The sequence below is a fragment of the Neoarthrinium moseri genome (assembly GCF_022829205.1).
Source record: "Neoarthrinium moseri strain CBS 164.80 chromosome Unknown scaffold8_Wmoseri_CBS_16480, whole genome shotgun sequence".
NCBI lineage: Eukaryota > Fungi > Ascomycota > Sordariomycetes > Amphisphaeriales > Apiosporaceae > Neoarthrinium > Neoarthrinium moseri.
Genome location: NW_026055122.1, coordinates 100,560 through 123,688, shown reverse-complemented (window position 1 = coordinate 123,688; position 23,129 = coordinate 100,560). Strand labels below are relative to the sequence as shown.

The following is a 23,129-nucleotide window of genomic DNA, read 5'->3' as shown; positions in this document are numbered from 1 at the left end:
GTCGCATCTTCCCACCTCGTCCCCACGTTCGACCGCAGGGAGCAGCACCAACAGGCTGGCCGCCAAGCAAGCTCCCTTGAGCCTGTCAGTTGGGGTTATTCATAATTTTTTTTTTATTCGGAGAGCGAGACGAGAGCAAGACGTCACCCAGATTGCGATTGCCGGCGTGACGGAAAACGAGGAGCAAGGACCGCGAGAGACACACGCCAACGCCGATCCATCCCCGGTCCCGTGCCGTGGAGTCACGCCAGACAGCAGCAAGCGCATGTGTATGTGCATTCGTACAAGGACCTCCTGATCCGAAGCCCGCCATGGCCCCGGCGCAAGAAGTCGACGACTTCGGTCTGCCGATCCGGAAGTTCTCGAGCGATCCGGTGGAGGCCGACCCGGCCACGAAAGCGGTGGGCAAGGACGAAACCGACGGCACAAACGATGCTGCAGACAAGACGACGAGAGACCTGACAACCAAGAAGAGCCCGGCGGGCGACAAGGAGTCAGGGGCCACAGAACAAAAGCCGCAAGAGGGAAGCTTGAAGGCTCCGAGCAAGATGGACCAACCTTCGGCGGGGAACAGCGACGATGAGGACTTCCAAAGCGCCCAGGCCACGCCTGTGCCCGGCACGCCAGCGAACGAACGGGCCGACGCCTCCAAGGAGAAGGCGGAAGATCCTGAAGCTCCCAAGACCCCTGTGCCGCCACCTACAGAGGATAGAGAATCGGCCAAGACACCGGTGCCACCAGAAACAAAGACATCCCCTCCCGCCGATAGTAAGCCCAAGAGTGAGGACGACAACGCAGAACGCGAACCGAAACCCACCGATACGAACGAGACCAAACGTCAAAGATCAGACACTACGTCTTCTGTCCAAGCCATATCGGGCCCTTCCATACGGCAGATAGAAGCCAGCAAAAAAGCCGAAGAGGCGAAGGAGGCAAAGAAGACGCAAGCGGTAGACCACAGCCGCGATACCAGCGTCGCTAGCATGGGCGAGTTCTCCCACCAGCAGCTGGCCACCCACAAGGACGAAGAAAAAAACGATGACGACGATGGCTGGCAGACCATGCCTGCCTATGCGCCGTACGATATTTACGACGACGACAACCGACTGATTGCAAAGGAGCACAACGAGGACGAGGACGAGACATACGGTTACGCCGGCCTCGGCGGTGCCGGCAGGGGCTACACTCGGGTTCTGGACGATGAAGACGCCCAATCTGAGAACAGCATGGACGATGACACGAGATACCTCTTCAAGGACCCGAAGAGCACGAGCATGGTGGACGACGAGCAGGAACAGCGAGATGCCGTCTCGCAGTTGCAAGCTACCAAGGACCTCCTAACCGAGGGTCAGAGGATCGCATACGTCGGTGTGACTCGAGTGGAGCTCTACGAGATGCAGAAGCAAGCTGAGTATGAGTATACCAAGAAGACGAAGAAATATGTCCAGACGGCGGCGGAAGCCACGAGGATGTGGTCACAAAAGATTATGATCCGGCTGTATGCCCACATGGAGATTAGTCCCCCGGAACAGGTCATGATAGAGCAGTTGGCCGCCCACGGCGTCAGGCCTGAGGATCTCACGCCCGTTCTCATGCAAAATTCAAGAGTCAAGAATCCCATGGCGGAGGAACCAAGCTCAACGTCGACGCCCGCCACACCGAAGGCAGGCGGAGGGACTAGCCCGCGTGCGTCTATCTCAGGCACATCGCAGGAGGAGCAGCCGGCAGCAGTCCCTCCCCCTTATGAGGCCCACACCAACGAGGGCGAGGAGATGCCAGACGTCAAAACGCCATCACAACTACCGCATACGCAGAAGATTGATATTGACCTTCGGTGGACTGTGCTTTGTGACCTGTTCCTGGTCCTGATTGCCGACTCTATCTATGACGCGAGGTCGAGGGTGTTGCTAGAGCGTGTGGCCAAGAGCCTGGAGGTTCCCTGGATAGACGTCTGCAGGTTTGAGAAGCGCGTTACGGACGCATTAGAGATGCAACAGGCTGCCGAGAAGGAGAACTGGAACGAGGATGAACATTTGGAGAACAGGAGGAAGCTCGCCCTGAAGAAGCGATATGTCATGATGGGTCTCGCGACAGTCGGTGGCGGTCTCGTCATTGGTCTGTCGGCCGGCCTTCTCGCACCCCTCATCGGAGCTGGCCTGGCAGCCGGATTTACGACTATAGGTGTCGGCGGAACGAGCTCGTTTCTCGCTGGTGCTGGAGGCGCTGCTATCATCACATCTGGCGCCACCGCCTCGGGTAGTTTCATGGGTGCCAAGGCCGCCAGTCGGAGAACCGGGTCCGTGAAGACTTTCGAGTATAGGCCATTGCACAACAACAAGCGGGTCAACCTGATCGTAACGGTCTCGGGGTGGATGACGAGTAAAGTCGATGATGTCCGTTTGCCATTTAGCACCGTCGACGCAGTTATGGGCGATATCTATTCCATTCTATGGGAGCCCGAGCTTTTGACCAGTATGGGTGACACCATCAACATTCTGGCCACTGAGGTAGGCAAAATTTTCTATTAACTCGGCCCTAACTGTACTTTGACTGACACATATCCACACAGGCCCTCACCCAAGGACTGCAGCAAGTTCTGGGCAGTACAATATTGATTGGTCTCATGGCTGCTCTGCAGCTGCCTGTTGTGCTCTCGAAGCTATCGTATCTAATCGATAACCCCTGGGCTGTCTCATTAGATCGCGCATGGTCTGCAGGTCTCATTCTTGCAGACTCCCTCATTGACCGAGGTCTAGGCACGAGACCCATCACTCTTGTAGGCTACTCTCTGGGTGCTCGGGTGATTTTCTCCTGCTTGTTGGAGCTGGCACGGAAGGGCGCCTTCGGCCTAGTCCAGAATGTTTACATGTATGGATCACCTATTGTGGTCAAGACGGACGAGTACCTGAAAATTCGCACCGTAGTGGCGGGCAGGTTTGTCAACGGATACAACAAGAATGACTGGATCCTTGGTTACCTCTTTCGATTGACGAACGGTGGCATTCGCCGAGTCGCGGGCCTGGCGACGATAGACAACATTCCGGGAATTGAGAATATGGACTGCACCGAGTTTGTCGTGGGACACATGGACTATCGACAAGCGATGCCAAAATTGCTACGAGAGTGTGGCTGGCTCGTTGAGAGCGACGAGTTCGGCGAGATCGAGGACCCCGATCCTGAGCAACACCGGGAGAGACAGCGGGAGCTTATCAGTGAGATTGAAGAGGCTCGTAAAGAACTCGAGAAGGAGGGCCAGGGCAAGAAGGGAGGCGCTTTCAGCTTCTTCTCGCGGAAGAAGAAGCAGCGCGCGGAATGGGAAGTTTACGAGGACAACAAGGGCCAACCAGGCCCGGACGGTTCCACGTCCGAGGACAGAGCCGGCAACAATCACGGCGTACTGTTCGACGTCGATGCCATCAGAGCCGAGCTTGCAAAAGAGCAGAACAAAGACGGCGAAGTAGAGGAGCTCCAGGTCAGAGAGCTTCAGTCGACTCTACCACCGATCAAGATCCGATCACCATCACTATCAGAGAACCCCCGCGCGGCCCTGCGTGAGACAAAGAGCGACGACGCAGCGACAACTCTACGGAGCGTGTCCTCTCCCGGCTTGGGGGCCTCACAGGACCGGACACCCACCATGCCCAGTTCGAGCTTCGGCTACCACAGCCCGAATCCATCACAGTCGTACGGGCTGGATCACGGCGCCGATGAGATCCAGATGACGTTCGACGATGGATATCGGGCGCCGGAGTCCAGCAAAGCCCAGGATGCCTACTCTGCAGCCCCGGCGAGACCGGAGATCAAATCGAGCCAGACGACACCGAACATGGCGTTGCATGATCCTTGGGCCGACGACGACGAGGAGTTCGGGAAGGAGAAGGAAATCCAGATGACTTTTGCGTAGAGATGCGGGATGCCTTTTGGATTGGTTTCCCCCAGCCAAGCAGGGAGAACCTTGCATCCATTCTTTTTTTTTTTTTTTTGGCCGAATATGACGTGTAGCAACACAGCATTACCCATACACATCATTATCAACATCACAGCATCAGGGCGTTTGACATTCGGGTTCAAGGGAGGGAAGGGTCGGGGCGGCTGGCCGGTCTTGATCTTGGACCTTGCATGGGTACAATTCGGACGTTGGGTGAATGGGACAAAGGCTTCACATGTGTACATATAGAAACAACATAACTGTCCTTGTGATGTGGAAACCAAAGTATACAGCAAAATGGACCATAGCATCCAATCTCCTTCGACATGCCCCATTCTTTTCTCAGTATCTATCCCACAGCGGGGCTTGAGCCATGTCGCTTTTACTTGAAGCCTGAGCCTGGCAGCAGTTTAGCCCGAGCTTGGCTTCTAGAAGGAAACGTCTGGTCGCATTAACCTAATCAGCAGCTAGATCCCTGGAGCTGATTCATTGACACATAGCCAACCGATAATATTGAATATAGCTAGCTATCTACTGTCTAACCTTCCATTGCAATGTCTCTGGGTCGAGATCATCCCGCTTCGCTGTCTCCCAGTCGTGACGGATAATTTTTGCGCGGTCTGCGTCTCGGGGCGTGATGACAGCTTTGAAGGGCGGTGGCGAGGCCAGGAAGCCCTGAGTGACTTGTGTAGGGTCCGGAACGACGTCTTTGCCGTTGCTATCAAGCGGCCTCTTGAAATCAAACGCCCACAGCAGCCTCGAGATGCTGAGGTAGAGACTCCGGTCCGCCACGTGGATACCGGGGCAGATCCGCCGCCCGGCCCCGAACGCAAACTGGTCGCGTTGCGAGACGTCCGGGTTGACGGCCGCGTCGTAATCGTACATGATCCGCCGAACCATCCTCCAAGTTTGTCCGTATCCCATCATCAAGACTCTTAGACCCCTACTGGCTATCTTTTGACCTATGTAAATCTCCATTCTGTCGTTGCTTATAGCGCTTTTCTTGTCCAAGACTTTCTTGATTGCTCGGTTATTCGAGAGAATAATCATAGTTTTCGTTCCCAGCATTAGGCTGTATACCGGGCCATACTGTTGCGCCCACTTCTGGAACTGCAAGTTGACATCATGATCAGGCATCTACGATTTATTAGCAAGGGCAAAACTAGAGTATTTGCTACAAGCATTGCAACATTGAGTCTCACCAGATGGAGGTTGCCTAGGATGGGTATGGCTGGAGGTCCTGGGGGAAGGTCCGCTGGCCGACTCCCGATCTGCAGAAGCTTACGGGAAACGATACCCAGCAAGATGGCGCCTAGAGACGCAATGATTTGAGATGAGATGTTGGCCATATCTGGAGTTCGCAACATGTAAAATGGGGTGACTCAAGCGACTCTACCGTAGTTCACCGATGCTCTTTCAGCCGGCTTGCGGGAAATTTTGGAACCAATGCAGTTCTTGCAGGAGTATTGGGTCCCTCCACGCCGGGGTGACCGGTCCCCAAAGCGGGGGCTTACTATTTTCTCCGGCTTCAGGAGTTTGAGAATGCCTCCTTGCATGAGATGAGAATGGCTCCTCGCATGAGTCCTAATGAATTACCACGCCGAACTAACCGGCTCAACAACTTAAAGCGAATTTAACATCCAGATTCAGACCTACTCATCGCGCTTCACGATTATTTTTCACATGAACTCCCCTTCCTCATCTTGAGAAACGAGTCACAGTAGCTAAGATATACGGTCACCATGTCTGCAGAGAAAGAGGTATACAACCTTAACCATGATTGGAACAATGAGATCAAGCGGCTCAAGATACAACACGACTTCTTCAGAGAGATGGCTGGGGGAAAGGACCTTCCAGCTGTCGTGTGGTCTTACGTCAAGGAGTTAGAAGCCCCCAAAATCGCAGATGTTGGCACGGGTACCGGAATCTGGGCTACCGAGCTGGCCTCCCAGCTGCCGGAAACAGCTGTAGTCGATGGTTACGATTTCGACGTGAACAAGTTTCCGGATCCCAAGACGTTACCACAGAATGTCACTTTAAGGTTCGGCGACATCTTCAAGCCCTTCCCACAAGAGATCATCGGTAAATATGACGTGGTACACGTGCGATTCCTCGTCTTTGCACTAAAGAAAGACGACTGGCTCGTGGCAGTGAAGAATCTAAGAAAGTTAATCGCCCCCGGCGGCTTTCTCTTCTGGGAAGAGACCGGCCCCTACAGTTGGACTTGCTCTCCATGGAGTGAAGCTTACTACGAATGGGTCAAGCTCGAATCTGAAGTGGGAAACCAGCTCGGCCGAGATCCTTTGTGAGTAGATACCTGCCATGAGGCCGAGTTCTGATGGACCCCTGCCTCCAGAAAATGAGAGGAGATTCGCTGATTCCCATATTTAGGGCCCCAGTTCGACTTCCTTCCCAGTTCAAAGAAGCTGGGCTTGCCAATATTGATGAGAACATTTTTGCTATGTTGCGATTGTCAAGCACTACCCCCGTGGATCGACAACCTGGGTTGCTCATCATGGCACAATCTCTTACTGGCCTGGTGGAAAACGGGGTCTTGGAGGGCAAGTATACCAAAGAGGATGTACGGAAACTAGTTGAAAGAGCTAGTGAAGACGTTCAGAATGGAACGGCGCTCAGCGCGAACTTCCACTGGACCTGGGGACGAAACAATGTCTAGATCGGAGCGCCTTGCCCTGGCAGAGGGTACATGTTGAACTCATTTACCAGTGAGAGTTACCGCGTAGCACTCTTAGTGGTCTAGAATATCTAATGAGAGATGATAGGTTATCATGTGCTGAAGATGGATATACGATTCTACGTTGATACTGGTCATGCAACGAAGTCATGATGTCTTTGACTTGTGACACAGGCATAGCTATATCTGCCATTTCCGCCATCTTCCCGTGAAAGTTTGTTCGCTCAAGCGCTCTGGAATGCTTTCTGGATGCAGAGTCGTGAGTGCGCCCACAACCAAATACTTTGAGGCTATAGAGCTACACTTGATAGTAATTAATTAAGTCTACGGTAAATGTGTTTTGATCTTAATTTAATAGGGTGTATGCCAGTCTCCCACATATCTTTACTACTGTATGTCCACGTGGCATGGACTCGATGAGATCGTGAGGTGAGTTAGACGCTTGTCGACCTCCGACCGCGCACGCTTAATAATCTTACGTGCGTCAGCCTCATGAGACAACTTCTCCTCTAATTCGAGAAATTCTGATTTTCTTTGACGAATCTTCTTTTTTAATTCAAGCTTAATTGGATTAAAACCCTGGCTGTGATGGTTTAATGTATATATTGTGACGCTATGCCATCAGGTGTGTACTGACACTAGTCAGTGTGGCCGAGAGTACCCCACTTTTAATATGATATGTGAAAGCACGATTAGTCCTTACGTTATTATATGGGTTTGTGAGGGGGGTTTGTAATGACCAATTGGCATGGTGTGAGCGAGCATCCTTACTGTATCTTTTGTCACTTTAGTACAGGTTTCTAAGTTAACAATTTTTCTCAATGCATTCTATCACTTACTGAAATGAAGTTCGTGATAACTCGTTAACAATTCAATTGCCATCATAGTAGTTTTTTTAAAGGGGATCACACAGTCCTCTCGCCCCCAATTGTGGGCCCGAGGGCCGCAAGGTCGAACTGTCCGTTTCGGTGTAGTGTCGCCAAATTGAGGCGTAAGCCAGACCCGCGTCGGACGAAAACGAATTAGGAAGGGGAAATGCCGAGAACTTGCACTAGCTGCATACAGTATAGTTATTGACAATAGTCAATGCCATGAAAACATATGGTGACGTTTACACGGGAATCACCTCCTCAGATAATGATATGTCTAGTGTAGTACCTGGAAGCAATTATATTTGAACTTCATCTCTCAAAACACATTCATCTGACCGCCCTGACTAACCTACAGGTGATCTCACAATGGCGCAGTCCTCAGATCACTCAGTAGCACACGACACTCTCAATATACCTGGGTTTCCTTTACATGAGTATGCCCTATACATCGCCACTTTCACAAGCCTTGCGGTGTTGCTATTGGTTTATATATCCTTTCTTTCAAACTCAGGGGTGAAGAGTCTACCTTCCGTCAATCCTGTAAGACTGTTTGAATCAGCTACCGATGCTAAAGTGAGTCCAGCATCGAAATCATGTTATTCCAAACATAAGCTGACTTGCGTAATCCCAGCGTGATTTCTTGTCATCATGCACGCGACTGCTTGCAAAGGGCAGGGCACTTTACCCGAGCAAACCTTACAGGCTAATGACGGATCTTGGGGAGGTTGTTGTCCTTCCACATACCCTAGTAGATGAGATCCGGAACGAGTCAAAACTCAGCTTTCCCTCTGCCAATATGCAGGTGAGCATGGAGTTGCGTCCCTTCCAGCCTAATGGAATAGACTTCTGAATGTTGTAGGACTTTCACGGGGATATCCCGGGGTTTGAGGCCATGTCCCAGTTTGCAAACGATAGTCTCTTGCTCGAGGCTGTGGTCAGAAAACAGCTCACTAAGTATTTGTGTAAGTTTTCATATGCGAATGTGCAGTGCTACCTATAGAATTATTTGCTTACCGCAAATCTATGTAGCGCAAGTGATGGAGCCACTGTCCGCTGAGACTACCCATGCGCTTGCTGTGAATATAGGAGACTCCCAGGGTAAGTGCCCAGCCAATCCAGACGTACAAATTTTGAGACAATATTGACACTAACAGATTGGCATGAGATCACACTCAAGCCCACAATCCTGGATGTCATTGCTCGCATATCATCTCGTGTGTTTTTGGGCACCCAACTCTGTCGCAGCGAAGATTGGCTACAGATTACCAAAGCTTACACGATCAATCTGTTTGTGGCAGCAGGGATGCTGCGCATGTATCCCCGGCCTCTCCGCAGATTCATACACTGGTTCGTCCCAGAATGCGAGAAGCTCCGCGGGCAGTTTGGTGAGGCACGGCGGGTGATTGACCCCGTCATTGCCGCAAGGCGAGAAATGCGCCAGGCAGCCATCCGCAAAGGGGAGAAGGTGCCATATTTCAATGATGCGCTCGATTGGGCAGACGAGGAAGCTTCTGCGAAGAATATCAGCTATGAACCGGCGGGATTTCAGTTGATGCTCTCGGTTGCCGCCACGCACACCACGACGGACCTGCTCGTTCAAGTTATGATAGACCTCGCCCAGCACCCTGAGTTCATGGACATGGCTCGAGAGGAGATCGTCAGAGAGCTCAGAAACAACGGATGGAAGAAGACGTCGCTTTACAACATGAAGCTTCTCGATAGTATCGCCAAGGAATCGCAGCGACTGAAGCCAATCAGCCTAGGTAAGTATCTCATTACTTTGGAATTGGAAGGCGGTTTCGACTGATCACGCTTCTTGCACAGCTGCTATGCGCCGTCGGGCAACTGCAGATATCAAGTTGTCTACCGGGCTGGTCTTGAAGAAAGGGACCCGTACCATCGTGGACATCTTCAGGATGCGGGATCCCGAAGTGTACGAAGACCCTGAAAAATGGGACGGAAGTCGGTTCGTCAAGATGCGGGAGCAGCCTGGGAAAGAGAACCAGTCCATGCTGGTGTCGACTCACCGAGACCACCTGGCCTTCGGCCACGGCGTTTACGCGTGCCCAGGCAGGGCGTTTGCGGCGAACGAAATCAAGGTTGCGCTCTGTCATCTTCTCATGAAGTACGACTGGAAGCTTGCGCCGGGCACGGATATCAAGCCTATGGTTATTGGAGCGGCTAATGGTTCCAGTCCAATCGCGAAGATCCTGATTAGGAAAAGAAAAACGGTCGAGCTGGACATCGACACTCTCTGATGGACTGGGTCACTGTCCATATACGGGTCAACTCAACAAGGTGTTCTGCATAATCGGCGCTCTTCATCACACGGTAGTGCCTATGAGGACTTCAAATACAGCATTTATGCGAAATGAATAAGAGATTCGGTTAATTACACCACAACGAAATCATGTAGGTCCAAATGATCATGCGTATCACTTGTAGATGAAAGAACACAAAAGTATCCATTGGCGAGACTCAGCATAGCTTTGCGTATTTACGATCTGCCAGACGCAGTAGATGACTACAATGCCATTCCTTGTAGGAGAACAACATTAATTAACGTCTAGCCTTAAAAGTGTGATATCGAAATTGGCTGTTGTTTGTGCAAAATAGCCGCATTCTTGCTTGAAGCTGCTACTTAGAGCTCATGGGTGAGGGTCGAGCCTTGGAAGTCAACAGGCTTTTTCACGTGCCACTTAAGTACAAATCTACAGCATATGTTGTGACTTGACTGTCTGTTTTGTTGAGCTACGTACCGAACTTTGGTCAGCAAACCTTGTGACTGCCACCGGCCCGATGGAGGTGTCAGAACCGCTGGTCCCCATGACGGATCCAAGTTCAGGTTCACGGTCGGTTCATCCCAAGCCGGCCATTCCTGATTGTTATTGGCCCCATCACCGTTCGATAGCTCATCATACATCTCCCAGCTAGTCAACTCCTTACTCTCTTGTAAACGACTAAGCAAGGATTCATGGTATGCATTGAGGCCGTTGGCCAGGGCCTGCGAGATCTTCGGCTCGACGGACGTGTTCGACTTCATGGCGTCGGCTTGTGCCAGCAGACAGCAGACAGACAAATAGCATCCCAGATCCCTCTCGCTCAACTGGCTCCGTTCTTTGACACAGTTGAGATAGGACTTTGTCCCTGAATGGAGCTGTTTGTAGAGGGATGTTTCCTGTCCATTTGTAGGAACCGGCTCCTCTGTCTCAGCCTGATCCGTAAGTTCGCTGCACAAATACAGAGCACATTGCGTGAATGGAATCATGAAGAGACCGGACCCACGCATACGAATACGCTGGAAGTCGTCGTCGCCTGACAGAGCTGAGTTGTGCGTGAGAAGGCGCAGGGATGCCCCAACACACATCTTCCGCGAGTAGTAATAGGAAGGGTTCTCCATAGCTTTAAGAGCAAACGGATGGTGTAACCCTAGGACGAACCTCTGAACCATCAGGTCATACATTTTGGTCTGAAATGCCGTCGGAGAATTTGTGCTCATCCGGAAAGCCTCGAGGAGCCTTGTACAGCATTTGAGGATTTCCGAAAGCTCTGAACTCAGGCTCAAAACCGCCTCGAAAGATAGGTCTCCCTGGAAGTTGTTTAGAAGTCTCGCAATCTTCAAACGGGTGGGTATGCTCCTCATCAATAGGATCTGGACCGAGGTCTGGGTGAGTTCATCTTCCGCCTTGGGTAAGGGTGTGCTGGTATTCAAGTCCGCATCGTCAATGTTTAATGGCGGCGCGCAGTCGTAATCCTCGACACCAATGGAGGGTCGCTCGCCATGATCCATGCTTGACTGGACTTCCAGCTCTAGTACCGTCGCCCATAATCTACGTCGAGCCTCGATCTCTGAGGGTGGCATATCCTGGAAGTCGTGTTTCACTGGATCGATGTGAAGGCTTAGATGTATAGCCAGGCGCATAAGTGATCCTGCCGGCAACCAGTGGTTGCTTTCATCCACACAGAAGACCTGCCGAGTCAGAAAAAACAAACAGTGTGTACGTATGACATCGAGATTGAGCTCTTTCGTGTCGATTGAGGAGTAAATCCGGCTAGACGCAAAGCCAACCCATCCTAGGACGGTATTTCTAGCGATGCCGGCTTCTTGCGAACAGAAACTCGAACCGAGACATAACACGAGGGCAAGCGGAACAGCGAAGGTATCGCCAACCGCGTCAGGGTTGGCTTGGAACGCTTTATAGTTGTCCAAGAATGTAGCAACAGACAGAATACCAAACACCCTCTGGAAAGTCCGCAGGTACGCTTGAATGAGAACGTCTGCTACCGCTCGATCTGGGATCAGATCTCTGTAAGAATCGAACGCGGTCTGGGATCGAACGGCTTCTTGCGTGGCAATGACGTCGCTAAGTGAACGACATCTTGCTATAGTGCAGCGATTGCTCTCATTGGCCTCGTGGGCAGTTATGACTGCCTGTGCTTGGGGAGAATGTGAAATGTGAGTGCCAGGCATTGCTCTTGGAGTGATACGCTGGGTGATACCATACCTGATGCACAAAATTGAGCCAGTGGCTCTGCCCATAGAACCTGGTTCTTGAGAAAGACCCTCTTGTCGCTCTTTTGATTGCAGGAAACCAGTTCTCTAGTGGAGATTGTGAGAATGGACCTGAAGCAGCAGGGACCTGTACTTGCTCCGCCGGCAGAGAGGCGCCTATGGATAGTGAGTGACCATGGTGGCTAGATAGGGTGCTCGAAGCATCCGAAGGAACTTCAGGCATCCAGTTGCTGCTTGTAGTGAAGTTTGTTTCCATCCTGGACTGCGAAGGAGCTTGTTCGAACACATAGAACTGTGTGTCCTGCGGATGAAAGGGGGCACTGTTAGGCGAGGCCCTTGAGCTCGTGACGTAGCTACATGTTTCGATGTTGGCCTTGATGCACTGCTCACAAGGCGTTTGTCGATCACACCTGTGAGGAATGCCGATGATTAGATATCAAAGTTTGCGGAAGATATAGACAAGATTTACCTGATCTTTCTGCGTCTGCAGGAGGAGCAAGCCAGAGCAGGCCGTCGCTTCTTGCGCGTATTATTCATCCAATTGCCCAAGGCCATGTCAGAGGACTGCATGCTGGTTCTTAGTTGACCTGTAGTGCATAGACCTGTCAGTGACTAAAGGCGACAGCTAGCTTGTTTGAAGAGCCGGCGTACAACCTCCAGGTTACATACCTGGTGATGGGTACCAGAAGGCGGATATATCAGCAATTTACTGCTAACGCAGCTACTAGATAGAATCAGTACAGACCTTCTGCATACGCAAGGCGTCAGCAATCCTACGCATGTCCAAGAACAACTTCGATCACCATACTTACGCGAGCATCTAGGCCGTCGCGACCGAGCATCCTCGTAAGCAGCACCGTGTTACCTGCAAGGTTTGGAAGTTTTGCAAGGGTGCATATGATCCGGCTCTTTGATTGGGCCTTATCGCAGTGCTAGGCAAAAGTCCCTTGTCAACCATGCACTGGGCCAGATCATATCATAATCATCTCATGGGTTGATCCTACAATTGAACACAGGACTAGCATACAGCTAATGCTAGATAGATCTCCGTATACACCGCTTGTATGAGCTTTCGTCAACTGCACGATGGATCGCCAAGAATATGCAATGGTTTGTGGGATTGCAATCCTTCCGTGGTCCATGTCTGTGAACCCCGCAAAGGCTAGGGAGTCATAATCACGTGGCAAGGTCGCGACTATGGACAAGCAAAACTGCAATTCTCCGATACTCATTCGCGGTGTCGCAGCCGCCAAACAAGCAGGGATTGGTTTTTAAGTTACGAGTTCGTCTCGCTGTCGTACGGCGGCCGCTGCGTATAAAAATCAAGCACCCTGTCCCATGTGGTGATCACAAGGATTGGAAGGTCTTGTCCTGCACGTATGCCGATCCTTCAATCAACCCGATCAATCAGAGAGTCTCGTGTTGACTCCGCGTGAGCTCCATAGCATTGGCCCGACCGGATAAAGAACGGTGAAGACATATAACTAAGCTGCAAGCCGGATATAAGGATATATGAAATCTGAAACACGTGTGCCGCTTAACTCACTATCCTGACGCGCAGCAAAAAAAATAAAATAAAATTGTACGGATTACAGTGTCTATTACTTGGTGTCGGCTTTTGCCGCAGATGAACATAAGAGGCAAATGGCGCATGTAGATTGTAAGACATCGACCCATAATACCGAGTATTGTCCAATCAACTCTTCGCCAACCTCATAAGCCATGATGGCCAGTATTACATCCGTTGCTATTTCCCTGAGCAAGATGAGTGCTCGCTACATTCGGGACAATAAAAGTTTGGTTTGTGTAAGATGCTCCGTGTGATCCTATAGGAGCTTTTGACGTAACACGGGACACCTTTGCCTAAACCATGAGTAGAGAACGAGATTGTTGTAGTCCTAGATTTCATGCGCAGCCCTACACGAAATATTTTTACAAAGCGCAATTCGATTTCTATTGCACATCGAATTCGTATTCTGCTTTTTGGAAACACTGGCACAAAACTTTCTGAAACTGGGCCTTGTTTCTCTTCATATTTTGTTTTCTCCTTAAGGACGTGGTGGGGAGGGGGGTTGGAGCGTGGATACTATGTAGAATGAAAAGCAACGCGGAAAATGGAATGGGAATGGAAAAAAGCCTCCGAGCATCAGATCATTCCCCCAGGGCAGTCCACGCCAGAAGACTAATGTTGAAGTGTATGGCACTAGGTGAGATGTGTCGTCGTTGTGGTGTGAAGCGTATGCCGGTAGGCCCAGACCAGACAGGGGTAGTATATCTAGCATTCGGTTAACGATTTCCTGTAAGCCTATTTGCATAGCCGGTACCAGGTTATCAGAGTCTCGACATGAGCTTGACCGAGCTTACTACCAACGCCCATCTGGTAGACAACTATGAAATGCTCTCTGTACCGCTCACCGCCGGAGAGATTCGTAATATCAAGTCGGACATCTTGCAATCATCTAGGTACCTATGATCTCAAGACTCACTCGCTGTCGAGTCCGGGACTTCAGACCCCTGACGCCAAAGACCCAGGGCTCCACGTTCCTCACGATAAACTTGATAGCACTCTCGCCACATCGTGAATTCCTTATACTTTCACTTTCAGCTTGGTGCCCGCTTGCCACACTCTCAAACCGCAGAAAACGAGGCAGGCAGATAAGGGAAGCACGCCTGCATACACCCAGGCAGCAACCCAGTCAAGCCTAGTGGAATGATGCTGTAGCACGCCTCCGGCGCCAGGTCCACCGGGAAGAACACTCAGGCCAACAAGTGCGTATGCCAGCCCCATCCGTGCACCGAGTTTAGTCTTGTCTTTGGTGAAGACCATGAATAAGAGGGGTGGAGTTGCAACAAATATGCCAGACAAGAAGCCAAAGAATAGAGCCGTGCAGATAATACCAGCAGCGTTTGTTACGGCAAGATTACAAAGTAAAATCACACCAATGATGAGTGAACCTATCTCAAGTCAGTCAGCCTATCTAGCTACCCCAATGTAACAGGGTGATGGGCATACCTGGAATGACAACGTTGACGGGGCCCACTTTATCCGCCAACCAGTTTGGTAGTACTCTGCCAATCGCTGATGCTGAATTCAGGATAGGCAGAAGGTAGAGCGCCAAAGTGCCCGTCATCCAGCCGTTGGCCTGTCCGTAGTATGCAATGTAGAAGAAGGAGACATGAGAGCCGGCATAGCCAAGGAAGCAACCCAGTATACAGAGCATGAACGGGCCGTCTGAGAAGGCCGTCAAGTCAAGCATTCTTCGCACAGCCGGGGGCTTGGCGCGCATCTCGGATACTGCCAGGGGGACTAGCAGGGAGCCCAAGGCCACGAAGCCCATGGCGCGCACGGTCCAGGCGAAGCCGACTCTCTCGATAAGGTTGATGAAAATGATGGGGTAGATGATACCGCCGAGTGAGCTCCCCGTGGCGACTATGCCAAGAGCAAGTCCGAGTCGGCTGCTGAAGTAGGGCTGGACCACTGCCAATGCGGGGACGAACAGACAGCCACCACCAATGCCGACTACGAAGCCCTGAGACAAGACTACCTGCCAATATTCCGAGCAGAGGGAGAGCATCATGTGACCGAAGACAATACCAAAGGTCCCGATGAGCAGCAACAGCTTGAGATAGCCTCGATCGTAGATGGGACCAATGACGGCACCAACGACGAACACCATCAACGACTGGATGGAGCCGATCCAGGAGATATTCGAGGAGGACTCGGTGAACAGCGTTCCCCTTTCGTAGAAGGCTTGGAAGTCGCCAAAGGTGATGATGGTGCCCCAAGTGTTGAAAACGATGGCCCAGCTGCCCACGACCTGTAACCAGGCCTTCAGTCCGCCATTTGGCGGCGCTGGAGGGGCGCGGGGAGGAGCAGACTCGACATCTGCTTTGGGCGGTGGGCTGATGCGGCCGCCAACCTTTTCGCTGTTAGTCGACTCGGTCGACATGTTTGGAATTAGCGCCAGCGGGTTTACGAAGAATGGTTGGTTCACTGGTCTCGCGGGGAATGAACCGACCCCTGGGAGTTGCTGACAGATGAGAACGTATGCAGAGCAAGATGGTCAAGTGATAGCTCCTCCGGCGTGGTCGCCGCAAAAACAAGTAAGAAGGACTCAGCAGGATGAGATCCCGCATTTTCTGCTTGAAACTTTGCGTTGACCCATGGTGGTGGCCTACGGAGTTAGCGGACATGGGCATCGGAATGGAAGGCAACTTTGATTGATCGTCGTTCTTTCTCATTTACCTCGGATCGAAATTTCGCCCGCGTCAGTTTCGTTTATCCCTTGGAAGCAGTGGAATTGCGGCTCGACTCCAGTCAGCGCAGACGGCGCTGATGGGGGCCGTTGATAGTTCATCCGATTCGGTCTTTCCCCTTCCTATTTCGGCCGTGTGAGTGGGGCCAGCGGGAAATATGGGGAGGCGGACGGGAGGCGGAACGATGAAGGTGAAGGATCAACCAGACGCACGGCGCTTAAGCCCGCGGCCCGAGGCCCGATGCCCGATGCCCGATGCCCGATGGCTGGCCTGTGCTTCTAAGCTTGACCTGTGCCCCGAGACTCGGCCTTGTGTCCGTCGTCAGGCGGGCTAATTTTTCCGCCCAGGGTTTATGAACCAGTGCCTATGCTGAGAGCAGCATCGTAAGACCTTCTTGTTGTCTTGCTCGACCAGTAGGATGACATCATGCATCTAGCAGCTGTACGCGAAGCTAACGAGACGTACCGTGCCAAAAATCAGCAAGATGCGTCACCCGTATACGTATTTGCTGGCGCAACAAGTGGCATTGGCGCCAGCACCCTATCCCGTATGGCGGACATGTCGAGTTCACCAACATTCTATGTCATCGGAAGATCAGAGTCCCGTTTCGCCACTCAGAGACTTCTACTTGAGAAAGCCAACCCATCATGTAGGGTGATATTCCTCGAAGCCGAATTCTCGTTGCTCAGCCATGTCGATCGTGTGTGCAAGAAAATCGCTGATTCGACTCAAAAAGTCGATGGGCTTTACATGAGCCCTGGCATGATACCCCTGAACGGGGCAAGTTGTAGGGCCTACTCTACTCATCTAGGCCCGGCATAGTGGTTGACTTGTTTTTCTTACTGACAGATACCCATGAAGGACTTGAGACCTGTTTTGCCATCTCGTATTATTCTAGGATGCTTCTCACGGAAAGATTGCTGCCACTGCTCCGAAAGTCACGAGACCCAAAGGTTATGTGTGTCCTGAATGGCGGGAAGGAGGCAGCTATCGGGCTGGACAACCTTGGGCTCGAGAACTCTTGGACTCCACTAGCAGTGGTTGGACATTCCACCACCATGACCACACTCTCCTTTGAACACCTGGCCCAGGACAACCGACACATCACATTCATGCATGTCTATCCGGGATGGGTAAGAACAGATAATTTTGCGCGCCTGACCGCGCCGGAGTCAGCCAGTATATTCTGGGGCATGGCATTGGCACTCATCCGCTCGCTAGCCGAAACATTAGCATTTCTTTTTGGCACGTCCGCAGAAGAGTGTGCCGAGAGGCAAGTTTTTCACCTGACGGATCCACGTTACGGGCCTGGCGTTAGACGAATTGGACATCAAAGCGAAGAAATTGCGGAAACCCCTGTGCTGAGGGAGTATAAGGAGTCATCTTTGGCGGAAAGCGTCTGGGATCATAACAAACGTATATTTGATAGAGTCCTCAATGGGTAGGCAATTGAAAAGACTTTGTAGGAACTTTCCCATTCAGAACAATTTATTGTCCGAAATATGTAAGAGATAACACCATCTAAAGTGGTGCATCATACGATAATAATATCGAGCATCAGGCACAAGTTGACTTGAAAGGCCACCCCCGGGCTTGTGCAGCATGGCCCTGGTTCGTGGCACTCACACTACACCATAATCTGACGATAATCAAGCTGTCGTAATGACTTCATTCCTGTTTGCAAAGAACTTGGCTACAGTGACGCATAAACGAACAAGCAATCGATTAACTGGGATATTCTCATAGACCCAAAGCTAACGCATTGCCCTGAACAGATAAGCCGAAGGCAGATTAATCTACTTTGGAAAGTCTGATATAAACTTTCTGTGCCCGCTTGGTGTTCTTATCATGTCCCTCAAACCCCGCTAGAGCAGCTGGAATGGGCTTCAGCGCGAACGTCCAAACAATCAGGGTCAGGATGACTTTTAGCTCCAATTGCGCGAATTTCGAGCCTGCAAAGAATGTTAGACTCTACTATAATTATGTAGTTAAGAGTCCAGTATATATCTAAATGGGACAGAATCTAGAGCACACTCCTGGCGCACGATAGGAATGAAGAAGAGCGATAGGCTTACCAAAACAGCCACGCTGGCCGACTCCGTAAGGGTGCGCAGGTCCAGCGCGGGCATCGAATCGGACCTCGCCATTTCCCTCTGAAACTAACCATCGATCGGGGCTAAACTGGTCAATGTCCTCACTACTCCAGTTGCCGAACTTTCCCTTCCCATCTTGACTCGACTTAGTGCGCAAAGTCTCGTCCACGGAACATGATGGGGCCTGATAACTTGGACCATTGGTAAGCATGAAAACATCAGTCCCCTTTGGTATTTTGTGGCCAAGAATTGTGGTGTCATTGATTGTATGTCTCACAATCGTCGGCACCGTATTTCCACAGCGATGGTTCTCTTCAATGAAAGCATCTAGGTAAGCTGTCGTATTGCTGACGATCTCATCCGCGGACGGCAGCCGCCCAGCTGCGAAAGCACAATGGTGTGTCTCCCGTAGCTTGTCTCGCAATATCTTTTGTACGTCTTGGTACTCAGTCAGATATTTGATTGCCCAACATATGGTCGTCGACGTGGTCTCGTGGCCGGCGGCGATGAAACCGAACAGCTCGCCTTTGATTGCCTGGATATCATAGGTCATATCACGGTTCTCTTTCTTGGCCATTTGTGCCTGACGCTGAATCAACAGGTCCATAGCACAGTGTACAGAACCTTGGGCATCTGGATTGGCGTAGAACTTATCCCAAGCTCTCTGCACCCGTTGGCCAATCATCTCGTCTTTGTACTTCCTTGCAGCTGAAAGCTCTGGATAGAAGCTTAGGGCAAACTTCATATGCGGCGTCGGAAGTGGTGAGTTCAAGCCAATCTCGACACTGTCAAGCAATGACCGGATTGACGTGAACTCTTTCGGGTCGTTGATCTCTGGGAATACAGCGGGCAGGTCTTGACCGTCTGGAAGTTTCATCTCTTTAAGCCCAGATAGATGCTTCTTGTGAGTTGAAATGGTTCCTGCCTCCAGCTCAAAAGTTGCTGCCAGTATGATGTCAAGGGTGGCCCTGAAAATGTCGTGGTCTCCTTCAAAAGGTCTGCCTTGCGCTAAGCGTGCCCTTTCCTTCCATAGCTCGAGCATGTTCTGGCATCGTTCGTGCAGAGCTGGCGCGACGATTCCGTTGAGGAACGCCGGGGACATGGTATCCCTAATTAGGTTTCGATGAGCTCGAAATTTGTCGTTGGTAGGCATCTTTGTGTATTGATCAGTATTGACTCTACATCTCGCGGGTGGGGGGAGGGAGTATGATTGTAACGCAGCATTAGATGTTTTTAGAGCTGCAAGACACTTACCCATACATGACATGAGGGAAGCAGAACGCCAAATATATCCTCAAGAACACGAGCACGGTCAAAATCGCTGGACCGGAACATTTGGATGTCATGCGCCTCGCGAAAATCGTTCACGATAACCCAGGGCTTGCCAAAGGGTCTCATGAAGACCTGAATGACAGGCGAATCCAGTTCAACAGCAAGTCGCCTCATGTAGCTCCATATTTCTTTTGTCTCGTAGTTCCACTTGAGGACCTACTTCAGGTGTCAGCAAGATCTATGACCTAGTCTCATGCCTGGTCTTACATCCTGGACATCCCCTAGTATTCGTCTGTCGCTGCCCTTCTTGTAAGGAATTCCTGGTATTGGCTTTGGGAGAAGAGCACGATACAGAGCAGGTAATGCGACAACCAGTACAAAAGTCCCAGCAGCAATAATATGCTGAGGCATTAAAGGCAAGGAATACATGGTGCTAGTCGTGACGGTGCGCTGACAATCTTGTACTAGAACACCGACTATCGGCCTTTGAACACTCCAATAACCCAAACGTAGAATATAATAAGTAATGAATTACTTCAATCAACTGTGTTTTACAAGTTTGGCTTTCGGATACGTAGACCACTGCAAGGCCAAATGAAAGAATCGACTGGATAAGATAGCAACACATCAACAAGGTCAATACTGCAAGCTACATTGATCACCTTCTTCGCACAATTACCCAACAAGGCGGCTTTGAATCGCGCCTGGCACTCGCTGTACGGAGGAGGCGGGATATGACGTGGAGGCCGTGCCGGTCGGGGACCCATGATATGCGTGCACTAGCGGCAATGTCTCACTCCGTAAGGAAGTAATAGACCGGCCCGCACACTGCATCATAGATACATCTGAATCATGTCGAAAACGGCCATAGAAAACCGAACTATTACAGAAAAACGTTTCCACATGGCTTAGCGGAAAGTATGACCGAATAATCCTTTTCCTCAGCTTCCCTGAACCAGTACCAACAGAGATCAGTTACAGGCACTTCCATCTTTTGGGCTATAACACCGCACAGGGGCTAAATTTGGAAGACAAAACCATGCATTCAGGTTCTATTCTGATAATTTTCACTCTCTCTGCAATTTTGTACTGGATTGCAGCAGCCACTCTAAACTATGTTCGTTACGAAAAGACACGTGCTGAGTTTGGCTGCCCGCCGCTTAAGGCATATCCAGGCTGGGACAAGATTCTCGGCCTTGACTATGTCTACGCCATGTTGAAGGCTCTGAAAGAAGACCGCTTCTTGCAATTTCAGACAGATACCTACTCCGCTCGGGGTTCCAAGGTCTGGCGAGCAAACTTTCTAGGCAACCGTATGGTGTACAGCTCAGAGCCCGAGAATATGAAGGCTTTATCTACTTCCCAAAAAGATGCATTTGCCGTGGAGCCGATTAGGGTAGCCAACGGCGCAATCACTCCATTCACTGGGCGCGGTGTCAGCTCTTCAGATGGCGAGAAATGGCAACATTCTCGTGATTTGGTCAAACCGTACTTTGAGCGAGCGGGATTTGCCAATCTCAATCGCCTTAGAGAGCATGTAGACCGTTTAATGAGTCAAATTCCGTCTGACAGCTCGACAGTGGATATGCAACCACTATTCCAGCGCTGGGTCAGTTGATTTTCTATACTGACGAACGTCCGGTGGAGAGTGGAAGCTGACAAGAGCCTAGTTCCTTGACACATCCACCGATTTTCTTTTTGGTGAGACGGTGAACTCACTTGATCATCCAGAAAGGGGTTGGCCCCAGAAGGATATGGTCAAAGTAATGGCTGGGCTGCGGTTGCGCTTACAACTCAGCTCGTTCCTTTTCCTACATAGAGATAAGGAGTGGTTCGCGGCGTGTAAACGTATTCAAGGCTTCCTCAGTCACTATATTGAACAAGCATATAGACAATTAGAGGAGGAAAAGAAAGGAATTCCCGCAACCTATAAGAACGGTGAACCCCGCGACGACTTTTTATGGACCGTTGCTCGACACGTCCCTGACCCGATCGAACTTCGCACGCAGCTTACAGGCGTCTGGATCCCTTCTAACGAGACAACTTCAATCCTTATGAGCAATACTATATACGCTTTGGCCAGGAACCCTAGGGTAGTTCAAAAGCTGCGGGAGGCTGTCCTTGAGTATGGAGACAAGCCCTTGACCTTTGAAGGCCTAAGATCAATCAATTACCTTAGATGGACTGTTAACGAGAGTAAGTGTTTTCTATTGTGGTAGTGCATTTAATTTTTGGGTCTCACATCACTCAGGTCATCGACTGTATCCTGTCAGTTTACAGACTGTCAGAGCTTGTATCAAGGACACAACGCTCCCAACAGGGGGTGGAGAAGACGGCAAGGCACCTATCTTTTGTGCCAAAGGTGATATTGTGCACTGCAACCGTTACCTAATGCACCGTGACCCCGAACTCTGGGGTTCCGACACAGAACAGTTTCTTCCTGAACGATGGGAGAAGGCCCGCCCTATGTGGAGCTTTGTCCCTTTTGGTGGTGGTCCACGGATCTGCCCAGCCCACGTGATGGTGGACACCGAGTGCAGTTACGCTATTTTCAGGCTTTTGCAGCGATTCAAGGCGATCAAGCCCAGAGATGATGAGCCTTACGCGGCTGTCATGCGCGTAGGCCCATCCAGTAAGTATGGATGCAAGGTTGCTTTCATCCCAGCCTGAATCTCAACGTCGCCTTGATGAGAAATGATCGAAATCGAATATGTCTACTTATCAACCTCAAAAAGGGAAGCAGATAAACTCAGTAACACACAGAAAACCAAAAGAGGTTCAGTTTATTTTACCATCAAAGAGCAAACTCAAGAGATAATGGTGACATGAGTAACAAAAAAGAAGTTCGAACATAAGTTCGAACACTCGCCTAAAGCTTATGGTTTAATTTAAAGTAACGGCCTCCAATTAGTAGAACTCTCCATAATTCAGTGATAAAATGGGTAAAAAGATAGATGCACTCATTGGGTCTCCAATCTTTGAGCGCTTACCAGAGCCATTTGGTCTGATATTTGGGGGCAACAATTCTAGTATACTTACAGATAAGAACTACAGATATTGGACGGGTCTCATTTCACCCCAATGAAAACAAATTCATAGAAATCCATATACTTTACAAGTAACCAGCGCTCCACCCGTATTACGAAGAATTCAAAATTGTTTTCTGTTATCATCCTGGCCGGGCTTGGCGGAATATCGGCGCTTTCAACGCCTTGCACACCTCGGCTCACAGAATCCACTGATACATGAACAATATAGACTTACTTTCTTCCCTAAATTCAATACGGATGTCCCCGAGCACTTTGTTGTTCCTAGTATCGGACATAAGGCGGCCGGCTCTACTAGATTAGGCAAGTACAAGTCCGATTTCCCATCGACCCCGAGGCTCCACTCCAATCATAAGAAGCGAAAAATAATGGTCTTGAGACCCGAGTCTACAATACAGCATTAGTAGCCGGGGTATACCGCTCCATGTGCCGAGGTGGCGAATGGAGTCCGA

The 23,129-nt window shown here is 50.6% G+C and overlaps 8 protein-coding genes across 8 annotated transcripts; 4 read left to right on the top strand and 4 right to left on the bottom strand.

The window, feature by feature from the left end:
• Positions 1–311: 311 nt before the first annotated feature.
• Positions 312–3,904, top strand: JN550_003293 (uncharacterized protein; the record flags this gene model as incomplete). Its single annotated transcript, XM_049314681.1, has 2 exons — positions 312–2,507; positions 2,570–3,904. The coding sequence occupies 2 exons, from the start codon at positions 312–314 to the stop codon at positions 3,902–3,904; spliced, it is 3,531 nt and encodes a 1,176-aa protein (XP_049174484.1).
• A 555-nt stretch (positions 3,905–4,459) lies between these two features.
• Positions 4,460–5,277, bottom strand: JN550_003292 (uncharacterized protein; the record flags this gene model as incomplete). Its single annotated transcript, XM_049314680.1, has 2 exons — positions 4,460–5,065; positions 5,131–5,277. The coding sequence occupies 2 exons, from the start codon at positions 5,275–5,277 to the stop codon at positions 4,460–4,462; spliced, it is 753 nt and encodes a 250-aa protein (XP_049174483.1).
• A 393-nt stretch (positions 5,278–5,670) lies between these two features.
• JN550_003291 (uncharacterized protein) lies at positions 5,671–6,605 on the top strand (the record flags this gene model as incomplete). The annotated part of the gene is made up of 2 exons (XM_049314679.1): positions 5,671–6,233; positions 6,320–6,605. The coding sequence occupies 2 exons, from the start codon at positions 5,671–5,673 to the stop codon at positions 6,603–6,605; spliced, it is 849 nt and encodes a 282-aa protein (XP_049174482.1).
• A 1,686-nt stretch (positions 6,606–8,291) lies between these two features.
• On the top strand, positions 8,292–9,753 carry JN550_003290 (uncharacterized protein; the record flags this gene model as incomplete). The annotated part of the gene is made up of 5 exons (XM_049314678.1): positions 8,292–8,297; positions 8,355–8,457; positions 8,525–8,593; positions 8,650–9,258; positions 9,320–9,753. The coding sequence occupies 5 exons, from the start codon at positions 8,292–8,294 to the stop codon at positions 9,751–9,753; spliced, it is 1,221 nt and encodes a 406-aa protein (XP_049174481.1).
• A 383-nt stretch (positions 9,754–10,136) lies between these two features.
• Positions 10,137–12,578, bottom strand: JN550_003289 (uncharacterized protein; the record flags this gene model as incomplete). The annotated part of the gene is made up of 4 exons (XM_049314677.1): positions 10,137–10,206; positions 10,255–11,927; positions 12,001–12,418; positions 12,478–12,578. The coding sequence occupies 4 exons, from the start codon at positions 12,576–12,578 to the stop codon at positions 10,137–10,139; spliced, it is 2,262 nt and encodes a 753-aa protein (XP_049174480.1).
• Positions 12,579–14,595: 2,017 nt separating this feature from the next.
• Positions 14,596–15,958, bottom strand: JN550_003288 (uncharacterized protein; the record flags this gene model as incomplete). Its single annotated transcript, XM_049314676.1, has 2 exons — positions 14,596–14,963; positions 15,022–15,958. The coding sequence occupies 2 exons, from the start codon at positions 15,956–15,958 to the stop codon at positions 14,596–14,598; spliced, it is 1,305 nt and encodes a 434-aa protein (XP_049174479.1).
• Positions 15,959–18,056: 2,098 nt separating this feature from the next.
• Positions 18,057–20,059, bottom strand: JN550_003287 (uncharacterized protein; the record flags this gene model as incomplete). The annotated part of the gene is made up of 4 exons (XM_049314675.1): positions 18,057–18,217; positions 18,341–19,511; positions 19,613–19,846; positions 19,898–20,059. 4 exons carry the CDS (start codon positions 20,057–20,059, stop codon positions 18,057–18,059), a joined length of 1,728 nt encoding a protein of 575 aa, XP_049174478.1.
• Positions 20,060–20,669: 610 nt separating this feature from the next.
• On the top strand, positions 20,670–22,300 carry JN550_003286 (uncharacterized protein; the record flags this gene model as incomplete). Its single annotated transcript, XM_049314674.1, has 3 exons — positions 20,670–21,239; positions 21,301–21,826; positions 21,882–22,300. The coding sequence occupies 3 exons, from the start codon at positions 20,670–20,672 to the stop codon at positions 22,298–22,300; spliced, it is 1,515 nt and encodes a 504-aa protein (XP_049174477.1).
• Between the last annotated feature and the right edge of the window lie 829 nt (positions 22,301–23,129).